Here is a 13,482-nt window from a genome sequence, read left to right as displayed (position 1 = left end):
CACAGCGCAATCCAGGGAAAGGAAGTCCAATTCCTAAGGCCCGAAGACCCCACTCAGCCAAGCTGCTTCCAGCCGCACCGGGCACTGAGACACGTAGTCTTCACAGCAGAGACCCACAACTTCCCCACAGGTGAGCTGGTCCGGGGGATGGATAGAGAGATAGAGTGTGGGGTGGAGTGAAGGTCTTCTGGGTAGGACCTGGGAGAAACAATGAGGTAAGCTGCTTGTCCTGAGTTTTTCTTAAAGTAGGCTCCACGCCCAGTGTGGAGCCCAACGTGGGGCCCAACGTGGGGGTTATACTTCCCACCCTGAGATCAAGACCTGAGCAGAGAGCAACAGTCAGGTGCTTGGCCACCTGTGCCACACAGGCAGCCTGTCCTGATTTTTATTTTTTTAAATTTTTTTTTTTTTTTTTTTTTTATTTATTTATGATAGTCACAGAGAGAGAGAGAGAGAGAGAGGCAGAGACACAGGCAGAGGGAGAAGCAGGCTCCATGCACCGGGAGCCTGACGTGGGATTCGATCCCGGGTCTCCAGGATCGTGCCCTGGGCCGAAGGCAGGCGCCAAACCGCTGCGCCACCCAGGGATCCCCCTGTCCTGATTTTTAATGGGGTGGTCAGAGCTGGGGTTCATCTCTTTGGTACCCATACCTCTTCCCCATCTCTTTACAGGAGTAGCCCCCTTCAGTGGTGCGACCACAGGCACAGGGGGCCGGATCCGAGATGTCCAGTGCACGGGCCGAGGGGCCCACGTGGTGGCTGGCACTGCTGGCTATTGCTTTGGAAACCTGCACATCCCAGGTCCCACCTCGTTCCTCTCTACCATCTCTTCCTTGTTCTGGCAGGCACGGAACACTTCTATCTCCTAGGTCATCTCGGGTGCCTCGGCAGGGCTCTAGAGTAACTGGCCGGTCACCAACTGTGGCCACGAGGATTCCAGGCCAGGAGAAACCCAAGTCACCAGACAGGCTTTGCAGAACTGCCATTTTCTTTATAAACTAGCATCTGCTCAGCAAGGAAACATACTGGATCAGTCTCATGACTATCACCTGCCCCCAAAGTCTAATTTCTTTAGAATTTATTTATTCATGAGAGAAAGAGAGAGGCAGAGACACAGACAGAGGGAGAAGCAGGCTCCCCACAGGGAGCCTGATGTGGGGGAGGGGGACTCAAACAAAACAAAACAACCCCCCCCACCTCTGATCCTAAGATGATCCTAAGACTCGCAGGGGCTGTTGTGGGAAGTGGGGACCCAGATCGGTGCTTTATTGTAGGCTCTACACCTTCCTGCAGTGGGACTTCCTAAAGTTGGACATTCTACCTGCAAGGGTGTCCTTGGTGGCTGACTTAGACTCCTTCTTTGGAAGGAATCTGGCTCCTCTGTGTTCTGTCTTAATGTTTTTTTTTTTTTTTGTCTTAATGTTCCAGCCAACTTTCTCCTTCCCTTCCAGGTTATAATCTGCCTTGGGAGGATCCAAGCTTCCAGTATCCTGAGAACTTTGCCCGGCCCCTGGAGGTTGCCATTGAGGCCAGTAATGGGGCTTCTGATTACGGCAACAAGTTTGGGGAGCCCGTGTTGGCCGGTGAGGCTTGTGGTGTGGGGGTAACGGACACCTAATCCCGTTATCCGGTGGGCGGGAGGTGTATGATCGAGTGAGCGCTGGGGGCACGGGGTGACTGGACTCTGGCCCCCTCTCCCTGTGATGTCCATGCTCCAGGCTTCACCCGCTCCTTCGGACTCCAGCTCCCAGACGGCCAGCGTCGTGAGTGGATCAAGCCCATCATGTTCAGTGGGGGCATCGGGTCCATGGAAGCCGAGCATGTGCGCAAGGAGCCCCCAGAGCCAGGTAAGAGCTCACTTCTTGTCTCTATACCCAGCCAGCTTTGTGTTCCCAGCACAGCAGCAGCAGCTGGAGGGAAATTTAGAGGCTACTTCCTGGGTTGGTTTTTAACTCCCACCTTGTGTGTCTCCCCACCGCCTCTATGCAGATTTTCAAGGCAGGCCAGGGCCTTATACCAGTAGGGCTCTCCATCTGCGTTCCTTCTGTGTGCCCTGCTTTCCTTCTGCATGACAGGTACCCACTCTGCTAAGTCAAGCCAGCCAGTGTTTGTTCATTGTCAGTTCAGTGTTTGGCCTGCTATATGCCAGGGGTTTCTTTCCTGCAGCTCAGCTCAGGTGGGCAAACATCTCTTAGGCCCCGTGGTGTGCTGGATTGTGTGGTGGAGTGAAGATAAGAGCCAAGGTCGCATTTATTGAAGAGGTGACCCAATCACGTGGCTCAGAATGGAAAAGGCAAAAAAAGGGTCACACAGTGAAAACTGCCCTTCCCTTGACTTCCCAGCTTCCCTTCCTAGAGATAACCCATGGTTAACCAGTGACTGGTGTACCTTACCAGAGGTATTTCCTGCATCTCCCACATATGCATATATGCGTATTCATCTCTTTTTTTTTTTTTTTAACAAGTGCCATATGTGCAGGCTTCTTTTTAATAATCCCATTATTCAGGGCAGCCCAGGTGCTCAGTGGTTTAGTGCCACCTTCGGCACAGGGCATGATCTTAGAGACCCGGGATCAAGTCCCACATCAGGCTTCCTGCATGGAGCCTGCTTCTGCCTCTGCCTCTCCCTCTTTCTCCCTCTCTCCCTCTCTCCCTCTCTCTCTCTCTCTCTGTGTGTGTGTCTCTCATGAATAAATAAATAAAATATTTAAAAAAATAACCTCATTATTCAGATGTAATCCGTGTACCATAAAATTCACCTTTTTTTTTTTTTTTTAAGATTTATTTATTTATTCATTCAGAGAGAGCGAGAGAGAGGCAGAGACACAGGCAGAGGGAGAAGCAGGCTCCATGCAGGAAGCCCGATGCGGGACTCAATCCTGGGTCTCCAGGATCAAACCCTGGGCTGCAGGCGGCGCTAAACCGCTGCGCCACCGAGGCTGCCCAAAATTCACCTTTTTAAAGTGTGCAAGTCGTCAGGTTTTTTTTTTTTTTTTTTTTTAAGTTAGTGCCTTTTTAGCATAAGGACAGAGCTGTGCCTCGAACACCATTCATTCCAGAACATTATTATCACCGCAGGACCAGTTAGCAGTCACTTCCTCCCTCTGCCTCTCTCTGGCAGCAACTCTTCTACTTCCTGCCTCTGCGGATTTGCCTGTTGTGGATGTTTTGTGTAAATGGAATCACACAGTATGTGGCCTTTTGTGTCTGGCATCTTTCACTTAGCACAGTATTTTAAAGATTTACCTGTATCAGAGCACCTGTCAGTACCTTATTCCTTTTTAGGGCCACATGATATTCCATCACACAGACCTCTCGTGTGTTTATTCGTTCATCAGTTAGTAGACGTGTGGGTCTCTTCTACTTTTCAGCTAGTGCAGATAATGCTGTTATAAACACATGTACATGTTTTTCTGTGCCTGTATGTTCTCTGATCGCTGGCCTATATAAGTAGGAGTGGAATTACGGGGGCAGGGGGTCACACAGTAACTGTCCAGCTTTTTTTTTTTTTTTAATTTTTTATTTATTTATGATAGTTAGAGAGAGAGAGGCAGAGACACAGGCAGAGGGAGAAGCAGGCTCCATGCACCGGGAACCCGATGTGGGATTCGATCCCAGGTCTCCAGGATCGCGCCCTGGGCCAAAGGCAGGCGCCAAACCGCTGCGCCACCCAGGGATCCCCTGTCCAGCTTTTTGAAAAACTGCCAGATTGTTGCACTGCACTGTTCTGCACCCACCCCCCCGCCCAGCAGTGGAAGAGGGCTCTCATGTCTCCGTGTCCTCACCAGCTCTTGTTACCTAGAGTCTCTCTGATTCTAGCCATACTACGGCATGAAGTAGCATCTTGTGTGGTTTTCACTTGCATTTGGCTAATGACTAATGAATGATGTTGAGCATCTTTTCATATGCGTTTATAGATTTTCCTTGTTGATATATCTGTCAGGATTCATTGTCTTTTGTTCTGGATTTTTTCTTTTTTTTTATTTTCAAGATTTTATTTATTTATTCATGAGAGACCCAGAATGGGAGAGACGCAGACACACAGGCAGAGGGAGAAGCAGGGTCCCTGTAGGGAGCCCGATGCAGGACTCGATCCCAAGGACCCCGGGATCACGACCTGGGCCAAAGGCAGACACTCAACCACTGAGCCACTCAGGCGTCCTGGACTTTTTTTTTCATTTTTATTTTATTATTATTTTTAAAAGATTTTATTTATGTGTTCATGAGAGATAGAGGCAGAGACACAGGCAGAGGGAGAAGCAGGCGCCCTGCGGGGAGCCTGATGTGGGACTCGATCCCAGGACCCCAGGATCATGCCCTGAGCCGAAGGCAGACACTCAACCGCTGAGCCACCCAGGTGTCCCTTTTTTTTTTTTTTCATTTTTAAATTGAATTGTCTTTTTTGGTGGAGTTACAAGAGTTTTATGTATCAGGGTCTAAATGCTCATCAGATAAATACATGATTTGCAAATACTTTTTTCTTGTTCTGTGGGTTTTTTGCTTTCCTTATGGTGTCTTACGAAGAAAGCACAAATGGTTTTAATTTTGGTTAAGTCAGGTTTATCAATAACATCTGCTGCTGCTGCTATGGTTTTGATGACCTAGCTAACAAAACCATTGCTTAAGCCAAGGTTGTAAAGATTTATAGCAATGTTTTCTTGTGATATTATTAATATAGCTTTTAGCTCGTACATTTAGGTTTCTGACACATCTTGAATGGATCTTTTTATATGGTGTAAGAGTCTAACTTCTCTCTTTCATATGTGGATATCCATTTGTTCTAATGCCGTGTTTCAGAAAGACGGTCTGCACCTTACTGAATGGTCTTGCGACTTTTCAAAAATTGATGGCCCAGAGGTTTCTGGCTTGTTCAGTCATTAGAGCATACAGCTCTTGATCTTGGGGTTGTGAGTTCAAGCCCCACCCTGGGTGCAGAGCCTACTTAAAAGAAGAAACAAAAATCACTTGGCCATAAATATATAGCTCGTTATTGATTCACAGTTGTATTGAACAGTCAGATTGATTGACGTATCCTACCTGTTCTTGTGCAAGTACCGCACGTCTGGGTTATTACAGCTTTGTAGTAAGTTTTCAAAGCAGGAAGTAGGGACACCTGGGTGGCTCAGCTGTTGAGCATCTACCTTCGGCTCAGGGCATGGTATGATCCTGGGATCCACAATTGAGTTCCTTATCCGGCTCCCTGCAAGGAGCCTGCTTCTCCCTCTGCTTGTGTCTCTCCCTCCCTTTTTTTTTTTTTTTAAGATTTTATTTATTTATTCATAAAGACACACAGAGAGAGAGAGGCAGAGACACAGGCAGAGGGACAAGCAGGCTCCATGCACTGGGAGCCCGATGTGGGACTCGATCCCGGATCTCCAGGATCACGCCCTGGGCCAAAGGCAGGCGCTAAACCGATGCGCCACCCAGGGATCCCCGAGGGGGGACTTGATTGTCACATGCAGATTTTTTACTGTGTGGGTCGGCACCCCCTAACCCCGATGTTAAAGGGCCAACAGTATTTCCTATCCTTGGTAATACAAATGATGTTGCAATGTTTCATTTTGAACGTAGGTGATTTTGTGCCTATGTGAATAAATCCAGAGTATAAATTCCTTGAAGTGTATTTACCCAAAGAATACGTGCATTCGTGATATTGATTGCTCTCCCCTTATATCCGCTCCCCTCCCCCTTTTTTTTATATATATCCGCTTCCCTTAATCCTTATCCTTTATTTATTGCCTACCTTCCTCTCACGCATGGACATTGTAAAGGTCGGGGGTCTGACCTTTACCTGATTAAAAGCTGTAATAACCCAGACAGTGCGATACTTGCACAAGTACCTGATTGCTCTCCCCTTATATCTGCTTCCCTTAATCCTTATCCTTTATTTATACGCCTACCTTCCTCTCAGGCATGGACATTGTAAAGGTCGGGGGTCCTGTCTATAGAATTGGAGTTGGCGGTGGAGCTGCGTCATCTGTGCAAGTGAGTGGCACTCGCTCAGGTGCAGGCTCCAGGACGTTGTCGGGCCTCGTGCTTGGGTGGGATATGAGCTCCCAGACCCCAGCAGCCCAGCTGTACCATACGTTCCCCCAGGTGCAGGGAGATAACACCAGTGACCTGGACTTTGGGGCTGTGCAGCGGGGAGACCCGGAGATGGAACAAAAGATGAACCGTGTGATCCGGGCATGTGTGGAGGCTGCCAGGGGCAACCCTATCTGCAGCCTCCACGACCAGGGTGCTGGTGGCAACGGTGAGGAAGGGAATCAGGGCATGGGACCTGGCCTCCCTGGTCTCTTGTCAGGTTTGGCTGAGGTGGAGGGGTCAGGGATCTGCAACCGGCTGCCCAGCCCTGGATCCCATTCTCCACCCCCCATACCTCCTGGAGAGGCTTGGATTGGGTGCTGGGAGCCTGCTGCTGCAGGATGGTAGGTGATGAATGTGCGGCAGCAATGCACACAAGACACACAGAATTAGGGGCTCCTTTGTTTGCCGGGTGCTGCCCACAGCCAGGTCACCACCTCTCCTTCACTCCCTCCCATCAGGCAACGTCCTGAAGGAACTGAGTGACCCTGCCGGAGCTGTCATTTACACCAGCCGCTTCCAGGTGGGCCTCGTCCCCAGAGGTCTGGCTGTGCCCCCATCACATCGGCCCCCACCTTCCCCCTAAACCCCCGACTCCTTGCAAAGACATGAGGCTGGCAAGTGCCCACTGACCCTTCACTTTTTCCTCCTGGATGCAGCTCGGGGATCCAACCCTGAACGCCCTGGAAATCTGGGGGGCTGAGTATCAGGAGTCAAACGCACTTCTGCTGCGGCCCCTGGACCGGGATTTTCTCAGCCGTGTCAGCGCCCGGGAACGCTGCCCGACTTGCTTTGTGGGCACCATTACAGGGGACAAGAGAGTGAGTTGGCCCAGGAAGCCTGCAGCAGTGGCAGTGGGTGGACGTGGAACTGCCCGAGTCTGGGCTGGAGGGAGGGAGAGCCGTCGCAGGGAAGGGATGAGTAGGATGGGGGTGGGTGGCACACAGACTGGGGAACAGCATGTAGGGGGTGGCCAAGGGCAGAGATGCGATGGGGGTGTTGGGGGGGGCAGGAACACGCCCTTGTGCCCTGCTTTCTTTCTTTTTTTTTTTTTTTTGAGAGAGAGAGAGAAGCAGAGACGCAGGCTCCATGCAGGAAGCCCAATGCGGGGCTTGATCCCCTGTCTCCAGGATCACACCCTGGGCTGCAGGTGGCGCTAAACCGCTGTGCCACCAGGGCTGCCCTGTGCCCTGCTTTCTAGAAATATTCTGTGCTGGGCCTCACCGTCTCCCTCCCTCTGGCTATGTTGCTGTAGATAGTGCTGGTGGATGATCGGGAGTACCCTGTTGGGAGAAATGGCCATGAGGATGCCTCCCTCTCATCTCCCCCAACCCCCGTGGACCTGGAGCTGGATTGGGTGTTGGGCAAGATGCCTCGGAAGGTTCGTAGGTGGGCGGCCCTCCTCTACCCCAGCTCTTCAGACCACCCTTTGCCCGGCGCATGTTGTCACCTTGTGCTGGGCGCTCCCGCAGGTACTCACACCCCGGTCCCCTTCTGTGTTGTAGGAGTTCTTCCTCAAGAGGAGTCACCCCGTGCTGAAGCCTCTGGCCTTGCCCCCAGGTCTGCGAGTGCGCCAGGCCCTGGAGCGCGTCCTGAGGCTGCCTGCTGTGGCCAGCAAGCGCTACCTCACCAACAAGGTACTCCCTGCACCCTTCCCTCTGCCCACCCACCCCTGGCCTCCTGCTCTTTTGGATTGCTGTGGGGAATTCCACAGGCCCCAGGGAGAAGCGGCAGGGCCAGGGCAGCCACCCTGAAGGCCAGGTCCCCTGCTCCCACTCTCTGAGTCTTGTATATATGTTCGGGGTGAGGCAGGTCCCCTGTGTCCCTATCCCTTGGCCTCTCGCCAACCCCCCGCTGGTTCTGCAGGTGGACCGCTCTGTGGGTGGCCTGGTGGCACAGCAGCAGTGCGTTGGACCCCTGCACACCCCTCTGGCAGATGTGGCAGTTGTGGCGTTAAGTCACCAGGAGCTCATTGGAGCCGCCACAGCTCTGGGAGAGCAGCCAGTCAAAAGCCTGCTGGACCCAAAGGTTGCTGCCCGACTGGCTGTGGCTGAAGCCCTCACCAACCTGGTGTTTGCTCTGGTCACCGACCTCCGGGTGAGTCCCCTGCAGCTTCCACCCTGGAGATGCAGACTGTTGGGAGGCATCAGCGTCCATCATCACCTTCTCTTGCCCTTCATGCTCGTGACCTCCCGGCCCCTCTGTCCCCACCCTCTCCACCTCTCTCCCTAATGCCCGGTGTCTGCCACTTCCCAGGACGTGAAGTGCAGTGGGAACTGGATGTGGGCAGCCAAGCTCCCAGGAGAGGGTGCGGCCCTGGCCGACGCCTGTGAGGCTATGGTGGCAGTGATGGCGGCCTTGGGTGTGGCGGTGGATGGTGGCAAGGACTCTCTCAGCATGGCCGCCCGGGTCGGCTCTGAGACAGTGCGGGCACCTGGTATGGTCTGGGGGTCATGGGGAGAGGGACAGACCTGTGAGGCTTATTCCTTTCTTGTCTTTTTTTTTTTTTTTTTAAGTTCATTTATTTTAGAGTGTGACAGTGTGGGGAGGGGCAGGGGGAGGAGAGTGGGGAGCAGACTCCCCGCTGAGTGTGGATCCTGACCCAGCAGTCCATCTCACAACCTTGAAATCATGATGCGAGCTGAAACTGAGAGTCGGTTACTTAACCACCTGGACCACCCAGGTGCCTCCACTTACTCCTTGCTCTGCAGGATCACTGGTCATTTCAGCTTATGCCGTCTGTCCAGACATTACAGCCACTGTGACCCCAGACCTCAAGCATCCTGGAGGGAGAGGTATGGGTGCTCCTTCCTCACTGCTTTGTTTATTTAGAGCCTGGTCCTCTGTTTGGAGTCTGCCCTAAGAGGTCTGGGCCCCTCGTCTTGGCTCTGGGACCTGGGGGAAGGTATCTATGGGTCTGTCCACATGCCAGGACTTCAGTATCCATGAGCACGGTGAGGAGTCTGAGCCACCCACTTCCCTCACCCCTGCCCCGTCTCCCCAGGCCATTTGCTGTACGTGTCTCTGAGCCCCGGGCAACACCGGCTAGGGGGCACGGCCCTGGCCCAGTGTTTCTCGCAGCTAGGCGAGCAGCCTCCCAACCTGGACCTCCCTGAGAACTTGGTGCGTGCCTTTAGCGTCACCCAGGGGCTGCTGAGAGGTGAGTGAGGCCCTGGGGGAGATGGAGCACATGACTGGTGTGTGGTGGGCACTCGCTGGCTCAGCAAGTACAGGTGGGGCAGCAGGGATCCGTGGCCCTCCTGTCTAGTTCTCTGAGCATGCCCATGTTCTCACACATTACCTACTTTCCAGAGGGGAGTGGAAGGACATTAGCTTGAATCCCAAGGCTGCTGAGCATTTTTCTCCTTCCTCCAGACCGCCTCCTCTGCTCAGGCCATGATGTCAGTGACGGGGGTCTCATCACCTGCCTGCTGGAGATGGCCTTTGCTGGGAATTGTGGGATAGAGGTGCATGTGCCTGCCCCTGGGGTCGATGGTGAGCTGCTGGGGGTCTAGACTTGGGCTGGGCTGCTCCCCCCCCCCGCCCCGCCGCTGTAAACCCCATGTCCTATAAAAAAATGAAGCATCCCCAACTCTGTCGCCTGAGTCCTTGGCTCTCCTTTCTGACCACTGAGCCAGGTGACTCACCCATCTGGGACAGACCCCGAGGCCACATCCTTGGTCCATCTCTCCTGTCCTGCCCTCACCTCAGTCACTGAGCCCTGAACCATCCCCCAACGGTAGCACCCTGGTCACCCTCATGCCTTCATTCTCCCAGCATTGTCTGTCCTGTTTGCTGAGGAGCCGGGCCTGGTGCTGGAGGTGCAGGAGTCCGACCTGGCCCAGGTGCTGAAGCGCTATCGGGTTGCAGGCCTCCACTGCATGGAGCTGGGCCCCACGGGTGATGCCGGGCCCCACGCCTTGGTGAGGAAGGGCAGGTGATGCACAGTTGGGAGGCTGGGGCTCCCCTGTGCCAGCCCCCGGGGAGGCGGGGTGCCCGGGCAGGATCCCCGTGCTCTTGATCCTGAGTGACGTGCCCTGGCCTCTAGGTGCGAGTATCGGTGAACGGGGCCGTGGTCCTGGAGGAGGCTGTTGGGCAGCTCCGAGCCGTCTGGGAGGAGACCAGTTTCCAGCTGGACCGGCTGCAGGCAGAGCCCCGCTGCGTGGCCGAGGAAGAACAGGGGCTGAGGGAGCGGATGGGGCCCCGCTACTGCCTGCCCGCAGCCTTCCCCAAAGCTTCCGTGCCCCGTGAGCCTGGTGAGGAGCTGTGTGCCATCTGGGCTTCCCCAACACTGTGGGCCGGTGGGGAGTAGAACCCAAGGCCTACATGCTAGCGCCTGCCCAGGAGGTGTGGGGGGCCAGGGTGGGGTGTTAGGGAAGGAGCCCCTGGCCCAGAGATGCTCCTTCTCTCCCAAGGTGGGCCGGTGCCCCGAGTTGCCATCTTGCGAGAGGAGGGCAGCAACGGAGACCGGGAGATGGCCGATGCCTTCCACTTGGCTGGCTTCGAGGTGAGCAGGGCGGCTGGTGGAGCTGGGGCTGGAGCCTTGGGCTCCTTGTCCTCCCATACTGCCTGTCTCCGTCCTGCCAGGTGTGGGACGTGACCACACAGGACCTCTGCTCTGGGGCAATCGGTCTGGACACGTTCCGTGGCGTGGCCTTCGTGGGCGGCTTTAGCTACGCAGATGTCCTGGGCTCTGCCAAAGGTAAGCATCAGGCTCGTGCCCGCTCCCTCCCCTGCACATTCCTGTGGAGGTGCCTTGGCTCCCTTCATCCTGACTGAGAATTGACCTCTCACCTCCCTGGGGCTGGGAACAGTGAGTCCTTTAACTTGGGGCCACATGCCAGCAGAAGGCCCGTGGGTAACCTACACAGGTCAGGGTGGCTGGGTGGCACAGGATGACACCAGCCCCCACTAAAGGGGCAGCAGCTACGCAGCCCCAGCATATTGTGCTATTGGAAAGCTGGTTCAGCATGTCCAGATCTTTCTAGTTTATGGGAGAAGCCCCAAAACACAGATTTTTATATAAAACCTGATCTTTAAACAGGCAATTAAATAAAAGATGTTGAATGCTCTGCTGGCCAGGCAGAAAGACTTACGGGGCCATCTCTGGCCCAGGAATGGCAACATCTAATTAAAGCACATAAACCTGTTTCTCCCCTTTGCCTTTGCCCTGAAGGAGGTGTGGGTGCACGCGTGTGTATGTGTGTGTGCATGTGTGTTCGGGGGTGCCAGGGGTCACACAGGGGAGGAACAGTGATCCTAACATAGAAAAGCGACCATCGCCCTGCACCCTAGCTGCACCCTGACGGCCCTGTTCCCTCCCAGGGTGGGCGGCCGCTGTGACCTTCCACCCAGTGGCCAGGGCTGAACTGAGGCGCTTCCGGAAGCGGCCCGACACCTTTAGCCTGGGCGTGTGTAATGGCTGTCAGCTGCTGGCTCTGCTGGGCTGGGTAGGAGGCAGCCCCAGCGAGGAGGCCAAGGAGACCAAGGAGACCAGCCTAGACTCCTGGCCAGCCCCGCCCGGCCTTGTGCTGCGCCACAACCTGTCTGGACGCTTTGAATCTCGCTGGGCCAGCGTGCGGGTGGGGCCCGGGCCGGCCCTGATGCTGCGCGGGATGGAGGGTGCCGTGCTGCCCGTGTGGAGCGCTCACGGGGAAGGTGAGGCCCGGGAGGGGTGGGGGGCGGGGGGGAGCACGAGGGAGCTTGGCTCTCACTTCCCTCCTCTCCCACCCCTTGCAGGTTACATGGCGTTTTCTTCTCCGGAGCTCCAAGCCCAGATTGAGGCCAGGGGCTTGGCTCCGCTGCACTGGGCAGACGACAATGGGAAGCCCACAGAACAGTACCCCATGAACCCCAACGGGTCTCCAGGAGGGGTGGCCGGCGTCTGCTCCCTTGATGGCCGCCACCTGGCTGTCATGCCTCACCCTGAGCGGGCTGTGAGGCCCTGGCAGTGGGCATGGCGCCCTCCTCTGTTTGACACTGTGACCACCTCCCCCTGGCTCCAGCTCTTCATCAATGCTCGAGACTGGACCCGGAAAGGAGGCTGCTGAGCAGGTGGGGGGTGGGAGGGGGTTCTGGGGCCTGACCAGGGCCTGTGCCCAGGGTCCTCTGTCCTCCCTGTCCTCAAATTCAGAAGCATCTCACCCGATCTCCAAATATGCCTTGGACAGACAAAGGGCCTAAATGCCAAGAAAAAACTCAGCTGGGATCCCTGGGTGGCACAGCGGTTTAGCGCCTGCCTTTGGCCCGGGGCGTGATCCTGGAGACCCGGGATCGAATCCCACGTTGGGCTCCCGGTGCATGGAGCCTGCTTCTCCCTCTGCCTGTGTCTCTGCTTCTCTCTCTCTATGTGTGACTATCATAAATAAAAAAAAATTAAAAAGAAAAAAAAGAAAAAACTCAGCTAATTTTTAAAATCTGCCTGTTCTTGCCTTACGACATTGGACCTGTTTTTGGTTCCTCTGCTCTGACAGGGTTTGCTGATTGTGGGAAGCAGTGCTTGGGAAGTCAGGATGTGCATCCGGGAGACCCGTGTCTCTGCCTCTCTCTGGGTGTCAATAAATAAATAAAATCTTTAAAAAAGGAAAAGGGCCGTCTGGGTGGCTCAGTAGGTTGAGTCTCCGACTCTTGGTTTCAACTCAAGTCATAATCTCCTGGGTCATGGGATTGAGCCCTGCACCAAACCCCCACAGGGAGCTTGCTTCTCCCTCTGTGTCTCATGAATAAATTAAAAAAAAAAAAAAAAGTTGTATTTGATAGCACTGGCAGGGGAGGAGCAGCAGGCAAAGAGAGAAGGAGAAACAGGCTCCGCACTGAACAGGGAGCCCAACACAGGGCTGGATCCCAAGACCCTGAACAAGGTCATGACCTGAGCCCAAACCAAGAGTCAGGCCTTTTTTTTTTAAGATTTTATTTATTTATTCATGAGAGACAGAGGGAGAGAGGCAGAGACACAGGCAGAGGGAAAAAGCAGGCTCCATGCAGGGAGCCCAACGTGGGACACGTGGGACTCCATCCTGGGTCTCCAGGATCAGGTCCCGGGTTGAAGGAGGTGCTAAACCACTGAACCACCCAGGCTGCCCAAGAGTCAAGACTTCTTAACTGACCGTGGGCACCTACATGCCCCCCAAAATGTAGTCTTATTAGTCGAGTTTTCCAATGGGCACCAAATGAGTGCCACATGGGCCTCTCCATCTTCCAAAGGAAGCTGTGATGTGCATGGTGAGACCCCCTGTTCTTCCCCCTAAGAGAGAGTGACCTTGACAGGGACAGGCCTTTGGCACTTTCTTGCCCCAACTCCTTTCCACTTGCACAACTGCTCAGAGCCCTCTCCTCCCCTCACCTGCTAGGTGGATCGCTGCTCATCTCAAGAATGAGGCCAATTAGATCTTCAAATGTA

General features: G+C 54.5%; 1 protein-coding gene across 3 annotated transcripts in view; it reads left to right on the top strand.

Moving 5' to 3' along the window:
* Positions 1-13,482, top strand: part of PFAS (phosphoribosylformylglycinamidine synthase) — a 22,436-nt gene extending 8,954 nt beyond the window's left edge. For all 3 annotated transcript variants that reach the window (XM_077892704.1, XM_077892703.1, XM_077892702.1), the window contains 21 exons: positions 6-130; positions 673-801; positions 1,452-1,583; positions 1,719-1,847; positions 5,911-5,984; positions 6,096-6,252; positions 6,545-6,606; positions 6,743-6,904; positions 7,339-7,464; positions 7,589-7,720; positions 7,950-8,180; positions 8,340-8,520; positions 8,795-8,878; positions 9,088-9,243; positions 9,459-9,578; positions 9,861-10,006; positions 10,132-10,339; positions 10,499-10,590; positions 10,671-10,785; positions 11,409-11,741; positions 11,823-13,482. In XM_077892704.1, coding sequence (XP_077748830.1) covers positions 6-130; positions 673-801; positions 1,452-1,583; positions 1,719-1,847; positions 5,911-5,984; positions 6,096-6,252; positions 6,545-6,606; positions 6,743-6,904; positions 7,339-7,464; positions 7,589-7,720; positions 7,950-8,180; positions 8,340-8,520; positions 8,795-8,878; positions 9,088-9,243; positions 9,459-9,578; positions 9,861-10,006; positions 10,132-10,339; positions 10,499-10,590; positions 10,671-10,785; positions 11,409-11,741; positions 11,823-12,133 — 3,205 coding nt within the window. In that variant the 3' untranslated portion in view covers positions 12,134-13,482. The remainder of the gene's footprint in view (positions 1-5; positions 131-672; positions 802-1,451; positions 1,584-1,718; positions 1,848-5,910; positions 5,985-6,095; positions 6,253-6,544; positions 6,607-6,742; positions 6,905-7,338; positions 7,465-7,588; positions 7,721-7,949; positions 8,181-8,339; positions 8,521-8,794; positions 8,879-9,087; positions 9,244-9,458; positions 9,579-9,860; positions 10,007-10,131; positions 10,340-10,498; positions 10,591-10,670; positions 10,786-11,408; positions 11,742-11,822) is intronic.

The sequence above is a fragment of the Canis aureus genome, chromosome 3, assembly GCF_053574225.1.
Source record: "Canis aureus isolate CA01 chromosome 3, VMU_Caureus_v.1.0, whole genome shotgun sequence".
Classification (NCBI taxonomy): Eukaryota; Metazoa; Chordata; class Mammalia; order Carnivora; family Canidae; genus Canis; species Canis aureus.
Note: the sequence above shows the minus strand (reverse complement) of the source record. Positions and strands in the feature narration are given on the sequence as shown.